The sequence below is a fragment of the Thunnus albacares genome, chromosome 8, assembly GCF_914725855.1.
Source record: "Thunnus albacares chromosome 8, fThuAlb1.1, whole genome shotgun sequence".
In the NCBI taxonomy this organism is placed as follows: domain Eukaryota; kingdom Metazoa; phylum Chordata; class Actinopteri; order Scombriformes; family Scombridae; genus Thunnus; species Thunnus albacares.
The window spans coordinates 16,459,915-16,481,351 of record NC_058113.1 but is presented as its reverse complement, the minus strand read 5'-3'; the positions used below and the strand labels follow the sequence as shown (position 1 = coordinate 16,481,351).

The 21,437-nt window shown below is 37.4% G+C and overlaps 1 protein-coding gene across 2 annotated transcripts; it reads left to right on the top strand.

The window, feature by feature from the left end:
• The first annotated feature begins 1,089 nt into the window (after positions 1–1,089).
• Positions 1,090–18,065, top strand: c4b (complement 4B (Chido blood group)). Of its 2 annotated transcripts, none has more exons than XM_044359749.1 (42): positions 1,090–1,304; positions 2,972–3,064; positions 3,408–3,597; positions 4,351–4,531; positions 4,618–4,688; positions 4,777–4,865; positions 4,953–5,035; positions 5,131–5,218; positions 5,763–5,886; positions 5,983–6,124; positions 6,436–6,548; positions 6,637–6,798; positions 6,882–7,046; positions 7,137–7,328; positions 7,712–7,855; positions 7,961–8,084; positions 9,068–9,139; positions 9,239–9,451; positions 9,552–9,666; positions 9,782–9,852; positions 9,945–10,084; positions 10,202–10,417; positions 10,569–10,620; positions 10,728–10,817; positions 10,903–11,109; positions 11,490–11,562; positions 12,234–12,426; positions 12,559–12,654; positions 13,187–13,349; positions 13,986–14,179; positions 14,343–14,501; positions 14,596–14,655; positions 14,731–14,821; positions 14,905–15,076; positions 15,205–15,295; positions 16,400–16,474; positions 16,548–16,650; positions 16,754–16,843; positions 16,944–17,048; positions 17,200–17,283; positions 17,361–17,493; positions 17,582–18,065. In XM_044359749.1, the coding sequence occupies exons 2-42, from the start codon at positions 2,994–2,996 to the stop codon at positions 17,709–17,711; spliced, it is 5,127 nt and encodes a 1,708-aa protein (XP_044215684.1). In that variant the 5' UTR covers positions 1,090–1,304; positions 2,972–2,993; the 3' UTR covers positions 17,712–18,065. The 2 variants fall into 2 exon arrangements, with proteins under 2 accessions (XP_044215684.1, XP_044215683.1); XM_044359748.1 differs by having other exon boundaries at positions 1,090–1,392.
• Positions 18,066–21,437: the final 3,372 nt, after the last annotated feature.

Here is a 21,437-nt window from a genome sequence, read left to right as displayed (position 1 = left end):
AATTCAAATTTGAATACAATGATTTGAAAATTATTGTGATTACTATTGAATGTGATTTTGACTTAAAATTAGGTTTTTCAAGTCAATTTCTCGAATCAAACTGAGCTTCCGGTGGCAGGACTTTGATATTTCAATTGTGTGTTGGCCTAAAGGCTGCGAATACCTTCTCCAGGGCCGCAGCAGTGGACTGACATTTTCAATTTTCTGTACACAGTGGAAAACTTTGCAAACTGTTTAATTTGTTTTAGGTGTGTGAATATCATATTGAAAAAAACAAGTGGACTGTCTAAAAACATGAACATGTGGCCTAGTTGCTTATCTAGTTTGCTTGACAACTGAATATGAAAAAGTTCAAATTTGTATCTATCGTATTGTTATGTGAGGAGAATAAGATTAGTAATGGAGGAATAGATGATATGGCACAAGGCCACATGGCTTATGGTTGGCTACGTGAAATGGAGGCTGACAGAGATGTTTCCTCCATGTGCCAAATGTGTCTTTGGATTATAAATTGTAGGGCCATGATTTACCCATTTCTGTTACATGTGTAACTGAGTTTGCTTGATTGTAACTTTACATGAGACAATATTTTTGTTGTTGTCTGAAGCTATTTTTAAGGTCAATGTTGATATTACAGCTACTTATTATCTAATCTGACACTTCTGAAGGACATTTTAAAAATGCAAATTGTTAAAAAAAAAAAAAAAAACATAAAATAAGTTGAAAAAAATACTTTTAACATCAATTGTGTATAGACATAAGAGTTGAATGGGTAAATTTTACCCCACACATATCTACTACTAGAGCATGTCAAAGGAAGGTGGAAAACTGAGACAAGATTTCAGAGACATGACGGATCAAACCTGAAATCTTGAGAACATAGCTGGGATAACAATTTTGACATTTAAATTCGTCCAAAAGTCTTGACATAGCTCTCTATGGGTGTTAACATTCACATGCAAGGTATTTGTATAAGTAAAACTGTGTACAAGTGTATAAGTGAGTAAAACATATGCACATAGAGACAGAGCGCAGTTAAATCCCGCCCACCTGCGAGGGGAAAACAATCACTGCTCTCCATTGACTTTGTATTGAGTGAAGTTGCCTCCTTGTCACTTCTGTCCGTTAGCAAACAGAAAAATACCCTAAAAGCTGTTGTGTGGTGGTTATACGTTTTTATAAGCTGCGGAATAGAAAAACCTGGCCTTTAAGAAGACAAAAGTAGTTACAGGGCTGTGTGCTGTGCGGTGGAAGAAACAGACCCGACCTGAGCTGCAAGGACAGCCTGCAGCTCAAAAACCTCCGTAAAAATGTCACGTAAACCTGGACACGCTGCTACAGTCACAGACAACACGCATGAAAGTCAAAACAGAACAGCTGTTTAATTGAAAGGTAGTGCAGTGTTTGTAATATACGTTTAAATCACATAATAGCTAACCTGCATTTAGCTGAGATGCTAACTGTAAAAAAGAGCCTGAACGGGAAATAACTGCATGTCAGACTCTGTTTGCAAACTGTAGTCGCCATATCAGCTGTGAAAAGTGTCATGCCAGCCTGTTATGTAGTGGAGTTTGCTATTCAGTTGTGCTATCTCTTCTGTAGACGTGATGTCAGCCCTTGCATTCATGTATTGCATCTTAATGTAAAGGGTTTCAACATATGCTATAACTCTCTGGCAGACATATGGTGCTAAAATAGTCCGTTGACATGCTGAAATCAGTCATTTTGTTCGCGTTTAAGCTTTTGGCTGCATATTATGGCACTGACTGTTTTGTCCTCCGGTGGGCGTGGTTTTCAGAGTATGACCCTTCTGTCTCTATAGTGAGTTAAAGTCTACTGTCACATCTGTAAACATCTGTTGCATTCACTTGCAGTGTTAGTATGCTTTAAATGTACATTAAAATAAATAGGGGATTGTCTGTCCCATCAGTGTGTTTAATGATGTATCCTGGTATGTACACTTGGAAGACAGATGCGCTTTTATTACTCTCTTGACTGCATCTTTCCTTGATCTGTTCATGAAGAAAAAAAACGTTTCTGTCATTGTCTTTGTATATCTTTTGTTACTTACTGAGATCAAAACCTGATCATAGTCTGTGTCAATTAATCATACTGTTCCATTTTGCCAGATCAGAACATATTTTGGCAGCCTTTTAAATTCCATTCAGTGCATGATTAGTTGAATACACACATGATAAGGATAGAAAAGTTATAAATAAACAGAACATTCATGTGTGTGTCATCATGTGTCAAATAAGCAGCTTTAGTAGCTATAGATAAAATATATAAAAAGATTGGATTCACTAAACTGAAGAAATTGTTGTAGTAGGGAGTTTGCAGATACACTTGACCTCTAAAAATGGCCTTTGAACCATTTGTTTTGGAATTAGAAGTAGCTATTCCAACCAAAACGCAAACAATCCAAACCTGATTTCTTGTAAATCACATGATTTGGGGGAAATCTGGCTGACATGCTGTGACCAATGAGGTGATAGTTACACATTGTGAAACAGAAACAAACACTTTCCATGCTGCAAGCCAAGCAGTGATATAATAATGACTTTTATAAAAATGAAAAACATGCTGTAGTATAAAATACATTCATCAGTCCTCTATGATCTGATCTGCATGTTGTTAACCTTGTGTTTTAGATAACTATGTTTAGATTACATAGTTTCATCCATATATACATGTACACACTACTAAACCAAGAAGTATGGCACACATCTGTACACATCAGTACACATGCTATCTGACATACACATCAGTATACATGCTATTTGACAGTATGAGGATTTTCTTAGTTTATTTATTGCCAGTTTGTACATTCTACATGAGGAGTGGTGCATATTTCTCAGTTGTCCAAGAAGAAAAAAACAGAGGGAGGGCATTTAGACATTTCATGATTGAGAAATACAGGGGAGGATGACCTACAAAAACCTGAGCTAATCAAAACCCTGTGTCAGTACAGGCAAAGAAGTAGAAGCTGCACAATGAAGTGCTACATCTTTTCGATACTGCTTCTGATCTTGACTGTGGACACAGAGTGTTCAACGGAAAACAGGTAAATGTAGGAATAGCTGCATGAATATACATTATGTAGTAATGAATTGTAAGCAAATAAACTTAAAACAGGATCTTTAATAACTGCTAATAATATATGTAAGAGAGATTTAAAATATTCTTTCTGTCTAGGATGTGATATCCACACATTAAATAATATATTTGAGTGTCATGTATGTTTCATGATTATTCTGTCGAGGTAATAGATTAGACAGAACATGTCTGTATATGCTTATATATAAACTTGCTGTTTATGTATAAGCATAGAAGTATATGAATGCAAAAAAAAAAAAAAAGCAATGTGAAGGATACAGTAAAGTGCTATTTTTTATCTTTCGGTGCAGATTCTTCATCTCAGCCCCCTCCGTGTTTCATGTGGGTGTTAATGAGAAAGTGTTTGTCCAGATGGGACGGGGTCATGTTAATACTCCTGTTACTCTCTATCTGGAGCATGAGATTCGTGGTACTGTGGTGTCTAAGAAGGTTTCAACTTCGTGTGCCAGTGAAAGTGACATCAAACAGGTGGAGCTCATGGTATGAAAAACTTATGTAATGCGTTATTTTAAAGGTCCCTTAATTATGTACTAATTTCCTGAAAATTTTCAGGGTAATTTGCAGGTATAATGTTTAGGATATTTAACAGAGAGGATGATGCAATTTGGTACAAATTACAAGAAATAAACAAAAAGTGTTAAGTTGGTTTAGTTGGTAAGTGACCACTCATATTTGGGTTCATATGTAGTTGTTAATGTGCAAAAATTCTTTATAAATTAGATTCTTAAAGGTGCAATGTTTAGAATTTAGTGGCATCTAGTGGAATGGACTTGGCATAAATGGAATATATGTTTCAATTAGTGTATAATTATTCTGAAAATAAGAATTGTTGTGCTTTTGTTACCCTAAAATGAGCCCTTTATATCTACCATAGATGTATAAAGAGAACTGGATACATCGTTGAAGGCGGGGCCCCGTTCATTCCTATGAAAGGTGCTCAGTGGCGCCACTTCCCCACTATAAAGAAATTACCCAGATGAAAACATATTGCACATGCTCTGCCGGCTGAGACAGCTAGCTTCTGGTTTAGCCCAAATTACCAAATTGCACCGCCCTTTCTGTAAAATGTCCTATAACTGTTAAATACCTGTAAATTACTCAGAAAATTTCCAGGAAATTAGTATAAAATTAAAGATCATGCAAAATAAAGTGTAACCAAAGCTTCCTCAGTCATACAAATTTAGACAGGACTGAGATGTCATAAACCAACACTTCTCGTTTGCATCTTTACAGATAGACAACGAAATTTTGTCAAGCATCCCTCCATCAAAAAAAAAAATCAAAAAACACCCCTACCTTATTCTAGTGGCAGAGAGCCTCAATATCAGGCGTACAACAAAGGTCCTGGTATCAAAACGCAGAGGGTATGTCTTCATCCAGACTGATCAGCCAATGTACAACCCAACACAGACAGGTAAAAAGAAAGTGAACGAATGTGAATAGAAGGGTTAACAGTGACTATTTTTTAAAGCCATTTTATGTTGATTTACTCTTTTTTAGTGAAGTATAGGATCTTCACTCTTGACCAGACATTAAGGCCGGTCGACGACATTATCCAGATATCAGTGTTTGTGAGTAGATGCATTTTCTGCACACATCTGTAGATGTTATTTTAATGGTTTAAATCTCGTAATTCATGCTTTTATCGTTTCATGATAGAATGCTGCTGGAAACAGAATAATGAAATCCCTTAACACTGCCAAGGGAGGAATACTCAAAGGCACATTCCCCATACCTGACGTATCTAAGTATGTGAAAACAGATTTGCAATAAACGGTGACTAACACAACAGCACAAGCAACTTACATATGATAAAATATGTTTTGTTTACAAAGAATGGGCACATGGAAAATTATAGCACACCATGAAGATGATGAAGCACAGCTTGCTTCCAGGGAGTTCAAAGTCCAAAAATTTGGTAAGCTACTAATCTGATGAAAGTATTTTACTTTTTTTAAACTAACAGATAATATTCCTTCCCTTTAAAAACATTTCCATTGTTACACATCCTAGTTTTACCAACTTTTGAGGTGAGCATCACAATGGATGAGAGCTACATTTTATTGAATGCTGAACAGTTGAGCTTCACCATCTCAGCCATGTAAGTGTTGATTAATTTCCCAATAAATCTGTTGTTAATGCAATATTAATCCATTTTTGGCCAGTTGGCAGGGCAGTTGACAAATACACAGCCCTGACATTTCTTTATGAAGTTTGCTTACATTGTCTCCAAGGTTACAGCTAGTTTAATGTTAACATGTTAGCAACCAGTTGTGACATTACATTACTCTCATCTGAGTAATGTTTCTGGCCATATGATGAACAGACATCCATCAGTCTTTGGCCTTTTAGCTCTGGTTTAGTCCACAAACTGAACTCAAAAAAAATATTTAGCTGCTAGATGCTAAACTACTGTGATAAACCTCAAAAAAGGCAAAGAGTGGCTAGAAGCACTGTGCAGTTGCAGAATGGGGTAATAAATGTGTACAGTAACCCCAATGCAGTGTTTTTCAAGAAGGAAAGCTTAATATTTTGTTCACATATAGTTATGTTGATGTCTTTGAGTTAATTTTCTCTCTCATTACATTTTCAGGCTTTTTTTGTCTTTATTTCAGCAGTCATAATGTTACAATGATTTTCTCTAGGTATTCATATGGTGAGACAGTTAGAGGGGCCTACCACTGCCAATTTGGAGTGGTAAAAAAAGGCACAACCGATGGTCAAAAAGAGACGCCTATCTTTATCAAGGGACTGGAGTTAACTGGTTCGGTGAGAAAAAACAGATATCTATCCAAAATGTATAATGCTGTTAATCCCTAAAGTGTTACAATACTTGAAAAACAACAAAAATGCTGTTTCTTGCAGATCCAGGATGGAATTGCAAAAGCGTCACACAGCACAGCAAAAATAAATAAGCACATCCAAGATCAGCTGAACGAAACCCTCTCTGATTTACAGTGCAGTGGAGCACAACTCTTTTTGGGAGTATTTGTCACCAACATACAAAGTAAAGGACACACTGTCACACTATATGGCCTGCCATTGTTAAAGTCAGAAACCTCTGAGAACCGAAAAAAACCCCATTGAATTATTGATTATTGTTGTTGTTTTTATTTTTCTTTGATCTAAAGTATTGTTATTAGCCTATTATGATGTAAAGAAAGAATATACTTTTTAACCTGTATAACTGATTTGGTGTGTTGTATACAGAGTCATATGCTGTGAAGAGTACAGTAGATGTTTCTGTTTCTTGTTATGAGCATCTAGGAGCACGGCAATTACACTATTGATGGTGTTTGTATGTATTGTTTGGTCCAGGTAGTGAAATGCAAGAGGCAGAAGTTTCCCTTCCCATCATCTCCCAGCGATACACCATAGATCTCTCTCGAACTCGCTCATATTTCCTTCCTGGATATCCGCTGGATGTTGTGGTAATGAATGACTACACAATTACTGTATGTAAACGACAAACTGAATAAATAGTTTGTGTATAAAAGATTTTATTTGCTGTTATTATAGGCATTCCTGCGTCTCCCTGATGGCTCCCCGGCAGCTGGTGTGCAAGTAAAGATTGATGTACCAAACTCCTCTGAGGGATCTGGGCAAGGCATCACTGACCAGGAGGGGGCAGTGTTTTCTATCTTTAATATCGAAAATGCAGCTGGTGCAATCACTGTTGAAGTTAGTATCCCTTAACGACTCAGTTAAAAGTGTTAAATTTGCTTTAGTTCAGTTTTAACAGTTTCCACCTCTGGTTCCAACAGGTGTCTGCAGATGGCTCGCAACAGAGGAAAGTAATTCAACAGCAACAACAGGGTGACAGCCACCTTTATATGACTTTTACCAAGAAGATATACTCTATGAATGATGATCTATCAGTGACATACAACACTTTCAATGCCCCACCTACTGGGTACATATACTACATGGTGAGGCATATCTGACTGAATACAACATGTTTTGAGAAAGAGGAGTAACAGTTTGTCACAATTAAACATATTCAATTGTCTCTGTTGAAGGTCTTAAGTCATGGGATGCTAATAAGAACAGGCACTTTATTACTTGGTAAGTCAGCGAAAGTCAACCTTAGGATAACTGCTGACATGGTGCCATCCTTCCGTCTGATTGGCTACTTCTACAACCAGGGTGGTGACATCATTGCTGACTCTGTGTGGGTAGATGTCAGGGATGAATGCGGGATAAAGGTCAGGGTAAGTAAACACAAGAGATAAGAGTGCAGCCTGAGCAGAGTGCGAGAGTAGACAAACAGAACTTTACCGCTATTGACTGTGTGTTCAAAAAGGGTAATTCTGTAAAAAGATGCATCTTATATTGTTTTGCATTTGTTATAAAGTAGGCAGGAAAGGAGGTGTGAGGGTAGACTTAATTAAGTTGACTAAAGCTTTATTAGGCTGCAGGCCAATTATCATTCGCTGTCAACACAAAATATTCACTTCTGTTATGTTTAGGTTAGTTTCAATGACTGAACTGCCTATGCCTTTACATGCAAATATTTAGACGTGTCGATTGAATTAACCTTGATCTTGGACAATGGCATTTCAAAATGTCTGTAACATCCTTCACTTTAATTTAGGTGGAATCAAAATCACCATTTGTACCCGGAAACAAAGCTGAGCTAGAAATTGATTTACACGGTGCGAGAGCGAAAGTCGCTTTGCTGGCAGTTGATAAGGCCTTCTACGCTCTAAAAGCAGACAATAAACTCACAAGCAAACAGGTAACACTTTCACACACTTTCTCTCGCAAGACACAGAGGTTGTTTTATTCAACCTATATATTGTAATGTGATGAGTAAATTCCTGTTCTTGTTTACACTTTTCAGGTGTTTTCCTCTATGCAGTCATATGACCTTGGTTGCTCATACGGCGGAGGATTTAACCCAGTATCCATACTCATTGATGCTGGCTTGTCTTTTGTGTCTCAGTCCCAGTCAGAGTTCAGAAAGGGTATGACAGAAGCACAATTGTCCTTTCTTTAAAATGTAAACTGAGAGCAGAACAAATTTATTATCCAGATTCATCTCTATATGTAGAGTCTTGCATTACAGAAACTATAAACAATAACAATAAACAACAACAATAATAATATTTGTCACAAATCCACACTTCAATAATACATATTTACATATGATATATGTAATATTTACATACATACATATACCTCCTTCTTCCTTACGAGTTGACTGAATAATGTTTAATCATTTAGTGTCAAAACTCATTCTAAAAATACCAGGGAAATGCTGAATTAGAACACTTTAAATTTTTATATTTTACAGTATGTATCAGTTTAGATGTGATAAAAAGTGAATATTTGTTTTGACACAAGATCATGCAGATATTTTCAGGCAATGGGACATAGGTTATTGCAGTGTGTGTTGAAAGGACATGTTTTAAAGGGTTGGTTCATCCAGATTACCAGAAATATTTTCTCACTGACCTGTAGTGGTATCTAGCCATGCAGATTGTTTTATCCTAAGCCAAATTAAAGCAAAACTACATACAACTAGAAGTAAGTAATAAACATGTGTGCTTTGGCCTTATAGAGGAACTGTAAGGCCAAAACGCATGTATAAGGCTTCATTTGAAAAGTAACATCTTCTAGTATCTGGAAATGTGCTTGTTTAGCATGTGGCTAAAACACAACCAAAATTACATCAGTTCAAATATAGCTCAGAAAAGTGTTTTTGGTCCTTGTGTATGATGAGTCATATTTGAATAACAATAACCAGCTTTACACCAGAACTATGCAAATCACCACATACCTTCTAAATCTTGTCAACCACACCTGTATAAAATTCCAGACCTCTAGGCCTAAGGGGAGCCAGGGAGTTTTTAGTTGTGGTGTCACTGGTGTTTCATTATACACAAACATTTACAAAAATGTTTCTTGCCTTGAGCTGAGCTTTTATACTGTTATACGACTTTTCCAGATATTGTCTGTGATTCACAATCTGCACGACGACAACGTTCTGTGGACCTTCAGCAGGAAATGATGAGCTTAAGTACGACAGAATTCTGGCATCACAATATCAGTCTGAGATCATGTAAAATGCTTCTGATAAGAATATGCTATAAAATATGTCTTTTAATGTCACTTTCAGAATCGAACTTTTCCGATAAAGATTTGCAAGAGTGTTGTGTTCGCGGGTTTTCTCTCATCCCTATGAGACGAACATGTCAAGAAAGAGCAAAGAGGGTGTCTCTGGTGGAAGCCAAAACTGAGTGCGCAGATGTGTTTTTAAAATGCTGCCTTGAGGGAGAACGTCTGAGAAAAAAAAAGATCCAAGAGGATGCCCAGAGAGGTCTTGGCAGAAGTGAGATGAAATTATCATGTGGATATTTAAAACTTTTTCCTGTTTAAATAGCATTTTGTGGAATGATCATCACAAACCTGTCATTTTTTTTGTTTTTTAGCTTCAAGCACAGTGGACATTGAACAGTTCTTCTTGGACAGCACTGCTCAATACATTCGGAGATTTTTCCCCCCAAGCTTTGAATTCAAAGAATTTGATGTAACAGACAAAAAAACGTAAGAGTTTCTGGTCAAGTGCATCAGTTAAAAGCTATAATATGAATAAACAAAGCATTCGTCAGACATTTTACAAGCAATAAATTCATTTTCTCCGGATTGACAACTCTTTTAGGCATTATTTTCATCTACCCGATTCCATCACCACATGGGAGATTCAGGTCGCGACTTTATCTTCAACCACTGGTAATAACAGCTTCCCACTTCACAAATACATCTGAGATATATGATGAAAAAACTTCTCATAATAACTGTGCTTCACTTCATATTTCATTTAGGTTTCTGTGTAGCTCAGCCGACACAGTTCAAAGCATTTAAGAGGACATTTGTGTCTCTGACACTGCCTTACTCAGTAAAAAAATATGAGCAACTAGCCATTTCACCTGTTATCTACAACTACGGCTATGAAACACTACAGGTAGATATAACTTAATGTTTTGTGGCACTTTAACCAGTGACCACCTACTGGGTAAAAGACTGAAATTCAATTTTTAATGTTGTCTTTCTCTGTGAACACATTTCTACATTTCTCTAGGTGGCAGTTCACATGGAGCAAAGTGAGGGTCTGTGTTCCCCCGGTTCAGCCACCACTTCATCCTTTGTTAACATTACAGTGGAACCAAGCTCTTCCCAGTTTGTCACTTTCTCTGCTGTCCCCATGATAATCGGTTCAATACCCATCAAAATACGCCTCTATGATATAGAGAATGAGTATGGAATAGATGCAATTGAAAAGCCTTTGAATGTGTGGGTGAGTGACGACAACAACATTGGTTTATCTGCTTATTGACTATGATGATGCTTTAAAATATCAGTATGAGCATATTTGTGTGCTAGTAATATAAATTTACATCAACATACTTTTTTTCACTCCCATATTTTCATGTTTAATTTGTTTGTAGACAGAAGGAATAGAAAAGAGAGTAGAAAAAACCCAAGTGCTCAAATTGGATGGTGAGTCGTGTCACTATTTCTTAATAATACTTAATTCTTCATCATATTTAATTCTTTACTTTGCATTTACCTTTGCTTTATCAACATACTTCTCTCCATTGTGATAGGGAGGAGCACAAAGACTCTCATTATTGATGGAACTTTACCAGACGAAACAGTCCCCGACTCCAACACCAATATTTTCATCTCAGTGGAAGGTATATGTGCAGTTAGACACAGATATGCACTTCACAGACCTTTATAATGACAGCGTCTTAACCTTTCAATGTTCTCACCTGACAGGGGACGGATTTGACAATTCATATGCAAAGAACCTTCTTTCGCCTGAGAAGGTTAACAGCTTGATCGTATTGCCTAAAGGATGTTTGGAACAGACAACGGCACGAATGTCCCCCACAGCTTTAGCCCTCCGCTACCTTGACCTGTCTGAGCAATGGTTTGAGCTGCCTGCAGGTAGCAGAGATAATGCTCTTCAAAAAATTGAGGAAGGTAGGAGCACATCAAGCAACTAATTGAATAATGTCTTTGTCATTTGATAAGTAGGTCTATAACTATGTGCCTACATGTCTTTTTTTGCCCTTTTATAGTATTTTCCGTAGAATAAATATCTCATTGATATATGGCAGATATCACTGTGTAAGTAATTAGAAAGATTTTGAATTAAATCCCAAATGTAACAGAAAGCCAGTGTTTTAAAGCAAGACTAGATGAAAGCACACAAAAAATGGTTTCTCCTATTGAGAATAAAAAGGGATCCCCAGGCTGTTCCATCCTCTTCTTGTAATGTAATGAACGTTGAACCCTCTATGACTCACTAACAGGGCTGTAGACATTCTTCTTTTAAACAAAGTAAACACTTTTTTTGACAGGTTATATGAGGATTTTAACATTCAAGAAAGGCATATCTTATGGATCATGGTATACAGTGCCATCTAGTAATTGGTGAGTATTTGTTTAAAGTTGCCTTTTTGATATTTGCTGTAATAATAATGATAAAAAACTTTATTTATATAAAACCTTTTCAAACAGTGTTACACAATTCTTCAAATACAAAATCAGCACTGCAATTAAATACAAGCTAATAAAAGTACAAAGACTAAAATAACCTAAAATACAATAGAATACAATAAAACACATAAAACAAAGAGGAACTGGAAAACATACAAATTAGGGCAAACATCAATAAAATGCTTTGTTAAAAAGATACGTTTATGTACTGATTCTGCAAGCCTCAGACCTTCAGGCAGGGAGATCCAAAGCTGAGGCGCCCTGACAACAAAATCTGCCTGAAGATCTGAAGTTGCGCTCTGGCTCATAAGGGGAGCAGCAGTTCAGCAGTATAAGTAGGAGCAGCTGCATTTTGAACTAACTGAAGACGTGAGATTGTTCCACAGTGAATTGCAAATAGTTAAGAAGTAACAATATGAAAGCATGTATGATTGTTATCTTCATACGACCCTCAGCATGAGAAAGGAGAGACCTGATCTTTGAGATGTAAGGTAGTTACAGTGTCTCATATAATAAATTAACTTTTGTCATTTTGAGCATCTTAAATTGTAAATCTGATTTTTCCATCTTCACCACTCTCTTATTTTTCTTTTTTTTGTCCTCAGGGCGAATGCTCTTGTTGTCAAACTTTTTTCATTGGTGGCAGAGCGTCAGACAGCATCTTTTGGACAACAGGGCAGGAGGACTAGGGTTGTATCATTTGAAGAGATCAGACAACCAGTCAGTCACTTGCTCACAGTACAGAACAACGATGGGTCATACAGTGACCCAAAGCCTGTGCTACACAGAGGAGTGATGGTAACCTCTTTTATGAGCTACTTCGTACATGTTAGAACATGCATATAGAGTATATTACAACAGTATTTGAGGTGGCAACAAACTGAATGGCATTTATTTGAATGCAATATTGTCTCTTTGTGTTAATTGTAGAAAGAACACGATGAAAAAGCATCCATGACAGCTTTCATAACTCTTGCACTGCACCGGTCCCTTCAATTCCTGACAGCTGAAGGGAGAAATGATGTGGTGAGATAATATAAAGACTTGCTGTCCTAGGTGACTGTTTTTAGCTTTTGGCATGGCTATGAGACTGAAATATCTCCACAACTGTTAAACTAGATCGTCATACAACTATGTACAGATAATTCATGAGTCCCAGGCTATGTATGCTAATCTACTTGGATACCTGACTTTTCCTTTACAGCCACCATGAAGTTGATTTTTGTGGTTCTGAGTGAAATGTCTTGAAAATCTTTGGATGGATTGCCACAATATTAGGTATGCAGGTATTTGGTAGGTTTATGACCAAATGCCTGCAAAACTGATGACATTCCCATCAGTCTTGGCTGTACTTTGTGTAATACATCCAGACATTACTGCCAATTAGGAAATGTTAGCATGCCGCTAGCATGGCTGTAGTGTTGTTATTGTTGTAGTTTTATTTGAACATATTTTAATACACTGTTGTTAATGCATATGCATAATTTGTAAAGAAGATTAGATTAAAATAATTCACTGACTACATGCATGCTACATGTCCACATGTATTTTCTACCAGGAAGCAAGTATTTCAAGAGCAACAACGTATCTCGTGTCACACTTTGGGGAGCTTCAGCAGCCCTATGCTGTGGCCATTACAGCCTACTGCCTCTCAGTGTGCCTGCCAGAAGGAACAGATCTTACATCTTTCTGGATAAGACTTCAAGGAATGGCTACTGAAGGCATGTTCAATCAAAGCAAATAGGAGTGGGTGATATGGTATTTCATGAAAATAATAATAATAATAATAATAATAATAATAATAATAATAATAATAATAATAATAATAATAATAATAATAATAATAATAATAATAATAATTGTATAACACCTTTCATACAAAGATGCTGCCCAAAGTGCTTAACAAAACAAGATCAGATGAAAATAAACAATATGTAAATGATATATATGATAAATGATAAAGTATATATGATGAATGTATAATCAGTTCTATGGAAAATCAGTTGAGAAATGGTTTATTGATAAAATAACTTGACATAAATGTCTGCTTTTAAGAAATAAAGAGAAATAACTACCTGAGAAAACAACATTTCATCACATTGATGCAACAAGTCCCATTCATTGATTTACAACATCACCTAACACACCCAGAGATATTAAAGTGATAGCTATCATAGTGTAAATCTTTGCCCAATTACATTTTTTTTTATCATCTCACTGTCTTTATTATCATATCGCCCAACCCTAAGAGCAAACATACTCATTGTGGTTAAAATGTTAAATTCAACAAATGGATATGTCACAGTATGGTAGTATTTGAAATGTGTGACATTTATTGTCTGTTTCTTACTTATCAGGGAAGAATAGCTGTTATCTGTGGACAGCTGATGCCAGCAAAGGGAATCAAGAGGAGGCAGACGCTATCACAGTAGAGACTACAGCCTATGCCCTCTTAACTGCAGTGGCACTTGGGCACACCGAATGGGCAGACAAAGCGGCCTGCTGGTTAACCACCCAAGAAAACTATTTTGGAGGCTACAAAGCAACACAGGTGACTGGGTTGCTAAATTGAGAATTGCTTAAACCCACCAAAAATTCCTGTCTTTGGACATAGCTCATATATATCCTCTGTGTCACACCATACAGTACAGTCCAAATTAACTGTCAGAGTAGAGATGTTAAACTTGGTATTAATGTTTTATTATTGTGTCCAGGATACCATGATGGCATTGGAAGCCCTCTCTGAGTATGAGTTAAAGAAGTCCTCCAGGCCCGAAACAAATGTAATAGCAGAGTTCAAAGTTCCAGGAAAGCAAGACAGAATAAATCTTGAGATGACGAATCAGAAGGAGAAGGTGGAAACTAACCTTAAGGTATCAGAGAGCATTTTTAGCATAACACCTGAATACACCCATAAATATTTAAACTCATTCTTAGATTACTTGTTTTTGGTGTCTTTTGTTCCAGAAATTCGAAGGGAACAATGTTTTGGCAGAGTTTACAGGAGAAGGGGATGTCAAGCTAAAAGTAAGTTTGATTAATGTCTCTATGAATGCTGAAAGAGATCCATAATTTACAGTAAATCCCCAATTTCTTTGGCAGGTTGTGAAGGCTTACTACCTACTGGAACCCAACGACAACTGTGACAAGCTGTCTATCAGAGTCACGGTGGAGGGGAAAGTGAAGTACACTGGTGAGCTTTGGTCACTGATAACAACTCAAAACCACATGCAGTGCTGATTAAAGCTACAGTTACATTAACTGCTGTTTTTCCAGCTGAGGTCATAGAAAATTATGAGTATTATGATGACGATGATGTCAATGAGGAGAAAGACGCACGAGTGCCACGGTCAGCTATTGAATGGTATGATGCTCGCACCCGAAACAGGAGAGATGTTGATAACAGCGCAAATTCAGACAAGGGAGTCACCTACAGAGTCTGCGTCAGGTTAGTTGAATGAGATCTCATTTGCTCCCTATTGTCACTTGTGAGACAATGAGCTTTGCTAGAAAAGGTCACAAATCCCGATTAGTGTCTTTCTCAGCCTGTGTTTTTTATTGTTTTCCTGTGTTTAGTCACAGCCTGTCCCGCAATCTCACAGGAATGGCCATTGCTGACATTACACTTCTGAGTGGATTTGAAGCTGTAGAGGAGGACCTGGACAAGGTTAGTAACTCTCTATACCCTCTCTTCATCACTGTCATTCTCAGCACAAAGTGGGAGGAACTATTTTGGGTGTTGCTGTTTCCTGAAGTAAAAGTCTCATTCATTTTCTCAATATAGGCAATGTGAGGTGACTTTGGACAGACATGAAACTCTCTCAGTTGAATTATCAGTGCAAAAGATTACCAACGGTGTTAGAAAATATCTGGTTCTAGGGTAAAAAGTAGAAGGTACAAGCCTATTTATATCAAAATTGCACTCTCATAGTGCATGTTTAACAAGAAACATCCAATCACAGAGCTCAAAATTCTGTTACAAGGACTGCTAACAGTAAATGAAAGCTACTCTGAAGGAACAACTTTGTTCAATGTGTTGCCCAACCACACTGGAAGGCGTTCTGAACAGCCACATGCAGTAGAACACAATAAATGTTAAATATGGGGATAACAGTTCACACTTTTAGATAGATTATCAGTTTTGGTAAGTTACAGAAATTATTGGACGCGGGCCCCCTAATTTCCGACAATGAAAAGGTATTGGGGTTGAGAGTTTTTTATTTACTGCTCAGCCCTTTGACAACCACTTATGGTGGTGTATGGTGATGCCTTAAGGATGACTGTTTTGAGAAAAATGATTTTGAAAACTGACTTCTGCTCTATGGCAGTAACCGTTGCTTTTGTGGCAAAGGAACATGTCACCCAGTGCAACGGTGTGGCTCATTGACATGTTTTTAATAGTTTAAATGGAGGTCTGCGGCACAGAGGAATAAGATATATCAGACTTTTTATACACACACAATACTTGTAAGCACTTGTAAGTAGGATCAATTCATTGTTGGTTTGGCTCTGCAAGTGAGATTTGTTGACAATAAGAAAAGTATAGAAAATCACCAGCCCTATCATTTAAATAACATTGACGATATCATTAAATAAACATAAAATGGGAATACAGAATGGAGAAGAACATTTCTAGAACCACTTTGCAACTCTATTCTAATATTTTTACACCAAAACTATGCTGACAAACAAGTTAATCAGAGGAATGAATTCAAGAACTGTCTTTTCTTCTGCTATCATTTGAAAAAGTTCAATTCTTGTCTCCTCCCAGCTAAAAGAGACACCTGAACAATACATCTCTCATTATGAAACCTCCTATGGAAGAGTGCTGCTCTATTTCAATGAGGTAAGGCTGAACTCTGTTTACATACACAAACATTTTCATGTCCAGTACTAAAATATGTCTTCTCTCACTCTAGCTCTTTGAACCAGAGGAATGTATTAGTTTCGATGCTGAACAGAAAGTGCCAATTGGCCTTCTGCAGCCCGCTCCAGCTGTGTTCTATGATTATTATGAACCACGTAAGCTTTTTATTTTTATCTTCTGCATTTTTTGTCAAGGTAGAAGGGTCACCTTTGTTAAAAATTACCAGGAATTTACTGACTATTTGCGGTTTCTTTGCAGAAATAAAGTGCACTGTGTTCTACTCTGCCCCCGCAAGAAGCAAGATGGTCTCCAAACTGTGTTCAGAGGATGTGTGCCAGTGTGCAGAAAGTAGGCCATTATTTTAATATCCATACTATCAAACACCTGTGAATACATTAAGCTTTACCTTTGAGATTTGTTTACTGTATAATGTTCCTCTTTCCTTTAGGACCCTGTCATAAAGTACAAAGTCTATTCAAAGGTCTAAAAAATCGAAGAATCACAAAGAATGACCGTGAAGAACATGCTTGCTTCTTCCCCATAGTTGATTACGGTCAGTGCTGCACAACACAGTATGGCGTAAAAAGCATCTAATATTAACTTGAATAAAAAGATTTCAAATTCATTCTTTCATCAAAGTGACAATATCAGTAAAGCAGTTCAAATGAATGGTTATTTACTGGTTGATTCTTACTTTATTTCAGCATACATAGTTGAAGTTCTCAGTGTTTCTGAGAAGAGTAACTTTGAGCTGTACAAAACGAATGTGAAGGAAGTACTCAGATCAAGTAAGTATTGAATACATTCATTTATCTACATTTATGTTTGAATATCATAAACATAATGACTACGCTCTGTCTACCAGAGGGAGATTTGCATGTGACTGAAAATTCTGTTCGAGTGTTCGCTAAGAGGCGTCAGTGTAAAGGACAGTTAGACGTGGGAAAGCAGTATCTCATCATGGGCAAAGATGGCCTCACAACCGACTCGAACGGAGAGTAAGTATACTCACTGATATTAACAGATGTATCATTTTACACAATTTGATTCTCAGCCCGTTCATTCTCTTCCTCTTTTATCATATAGGACACGGTATCTGCTGGAATCAAACACCTGGGTTGAGAAAATAGAATGTGACCAATCTTCTACTAAAATTGCCTGCAGAGGGTTTAATGCGTTTATATATGAGTACAAGATAGATGGCTGCAGACAGTGAAACAGACTGCCACACACATTTTCATTTCAGTTTCATTTAACATTCATTTTCAGTCATTTTCATTTCAGTGCAACTCAGCTGCCAAAGTTATCCATGAAATGTCAGCATGGGTGTGATCTTTTCTTTTGTTTGTGCTATCTTATCTCTATATTATGATTAAGCTATCATAGTCACAATCATGAAAGCATAGTATAACAACATCCTTAAGTACTGAGACAGTATTGGTAAATCAGAGAGTAGGTGGATGGCTCCACTACAGTCATTTTAAGTGTTACTACTTACAATGTGTAACCATAAATCATTTCTTCATATCCAATACAGCTACCTGCATTTAAATAAAAAAAATAGATCTGGCAACTGTCTCTGTGTGTCCGTTGGTTGCGCCATCGACTAGTTGCATACATGAAGATAATTACTTGAGTTGGAACTGAACACAGCAACAGAGAAAGAAGTATTCACAAGCATCCATTTGCTCTTTCATGTCCTTCCAAATAGTGTGATTCAGTTTGGTGTACTGGTTTGATTTAGCTTTCCCGCTGAATATATTTATTTTACTGTATTTTTTTTCTTTTACTGGCAGTAAAGGACCTGAGAAGGGTCTCTGTGCTCAACACAACCCCCCTCAAAGTTACCCCCCTCCTTGCTTAACATCTGCTAGGTGGAGAAGAAGGGAGAGGGGGAGTGGTTTGGGGTTGGCGCGGTTCATACACATAAAAATGGCAAAGCAGTCTGCAGATAAGACTGGCTCACTCACTCCCAGGGGGGTTACACAGTGATAGGATTTGGATTAATCGTCACCTCATTAGGATAACGGCTGTTGATTCGCTCAAGAGAGCTAATAGGTCTCTTCTCAAGTATGGTCAGCTTAGTAAAATGGCTGCAGAAGATACTCAGTGCAATTATATAATTCAAAAAGTGATTGAGTTGCAGTTGATGCAGAGAAAGGTATTGGGGGAGAGAGGTGGTCGGAGGGAGCAGTGCAGCAGGAGGGGGGTGGGGTGGGGGTGGGGGTTGGGTTGGGGGGTATGGGTGGAAAGGCGAGGAACAAGCAAGGGCTTATGTGCTTATATTATTCTAATCTCTGAGGCCAGTTCCAATGTAAGCAACACAGGAGTACTGACCATCACTTCAATCACAGCCAGATCAATGCCTGCACTGTTTCAACCTTTGCCATTAGACATTTCATTAAATTTGAATCAATAAAGCATAAATAAATACACAGACTCCAGCATCACACATTTTCATCTCAGGATTACTTAGTGTTAGTAGCCAACACTGACAGCACATTTGAAAAAGTGGTCTTCTTTTTCTGTAGCTTGTCCAAAGTAATCAATGACTTGTCATGACTAAGCAATGCAGACTTGCTTATGATTAGAGTCACAACAAATCATTTGTCAAATTCAATATTTTACACATGACATTTTCTTGATTGGTTGTCTGCGAATTTGTGTTTGAGCAACACAATACAAATGCAAGTATTCCTTTCAACAAAGACAGATTGAAAGTGTAGACTGAAAGATAGATTTATGCTCTGGTAGATCTGTGGATTGCCACAAGAAATTTACCGCAAATACACATATTGCATGAGTACAGTACATATGCACTTACACTGACACATCAAATATGCTTGAGCAGCAACTGTGAAATTGGCTGGGGAGTTTATGTGACCATGCGTATTTTGTCAGGTGTGCTGTAGCTGTTGAAGGTGTGTCTTTAGCCATTTTTCCAAAGGCCAAGACAGGGTCAGCGGTTTGAGGGTGGTCTATGGCGCAGAGTGGAGTAGAGCGAAGGCGGAGCTGTTCCTGGAGGTCGCCACCAGATGGAAGTACTGATGGAGTGGGACCACCCACTCAGGAGTCCATGCTACACTGACAATTGCTCTGTTTTTTGGTTCAATATCAAGGTGACTTGATCTGTTTGTAGGTTTGTAAACCAAAGAAACAACAGGCCAGTTTTAAAGAAATGTCATATTATACTTGAAGGGCACATGATAGAATGTGTGTTTTCTCTGTGAATTACATATTTCTTTCATTTGACTGGTCCTGAATTCGAAGTTAGAGACAGATGCAGTACATGTCATAATATTTGAGTCTATGTGACATCAGTGTGCGTGTGTGTGTGTGTGTGTGTATGCATGTGAGTATAGATGTAGAGATACACTATGAATTTGCACACAAAGCATTCGGTGGTACAAATCTGTGCTAAAGCTAATCTGTGATAAAGCTTTTGAATAGATATTTATGCATATGTGGGGTCCCATACTGTTTGTTATGGTGTTTAAGTTGATTGTGGTCTTACTTTTACAGGTTTGTGCATGTGATAATGTTTTATATTTGGCTGGTGTTGCTCAGTTTGCCTTTATTTGGATTGTTAATTGCTCTTCATCTTACGCGATATGTGTGGGCTGATTTTCATCATTTTATGTCTCCAAAATGTCTCTTCTTGTCATGTCGCTCTCACCTCCAATTACATCTACAAATGGACTGTTCCACAAATGGCCCAAGTTTGACATTAATCCAGGCCATTACATTCATACACATTGCTCCTTAAACACCTTTTAAACCAAGCAGCAACCAGCTCGCCTTCAGTCCTCTCCCATTTCCCATCCTAACTCTGCTGGGTCTTCTTTTAAAGAGTCCAAATGCTGACTGGCTCAGTGTTCTGCATCATGTTCACCTGACATTTTGACAGACCTGGAAAAACCATGATAATTACATCATTCATCAAATTATTGTCTGCTCTTCTACTAAGTTTGCCGTAGCGTACTGTAGGTTAGTTGTCTTTCAGTATCAGAACATGGTGTACTTGCCAAGAAAAATGTGTGAGCTTAAAGCATTTTCAACTGAAATATCTAGTGGTAAATATATTTTTAAATTGTGGGTGCTTACATACCCACAGTGTAGCATCTATAGAGTGAGTATATGTAGCTCAATAGAACTGTTTCTTCAGCATTACCCAGAGTTTCACTGCTGTTATGCAACATGGTTTTGCTTGTTCATTGTATTAGTAACTAAAGAATTTGATTACAAGAATATATTTCATCATATATGAATTAGTCAAAACAGTTCTACATCCTTATCTTTTTGGTACACTTTGCAGATTTATTAGAGTCGGGTTTGAAATTAACATTAATGAAGATGAACTGTGGCTTCTTTTGAGCGATTACACCAAAACTGCAGTCTCTATTGTAGAACAACTTCACAGGAATTTAAAGTTCATGCAAAAATAAATAATAATAAAAATGTTAAAGGGCAAGCGGGTTTTAATGACTGACTTTTAACGCTTATAATCAACAAATAGCTTTTCATAAAATACCTGAATTTTACATTATCTTTGGAAATATAAAAAAGCTGCAGTGATTTAAACTTTTGTTTTTGATCTCCTGTAAAATGTCACTTATGCCTGTTTGCTCCGAACCCTTGGTATCCTCGTCTTCATGTGGTTTACAAAAGGTGGGATGGTGGGTGGCCATTTGGTCAGAGATGCAGTGCCTTCACAGAGCATTCCTTAAATCTGGTGGATATTTGGTCACTTACATAACTCCCACGTAGTTACATCTCATTACTTCCAACAAACAGCCGATTCATATAGCGAGAGGTTCCTGTCCCCCAGAGTCAGTGGTGAATACCTGCAGTGTTACTCCTATGTATTCCAGCTGAATCATGATTCTCAGACCAGGGCTGTATTCAATCAGAGACTGTGTCTAGGTGTTAGCAATGTCTGGTA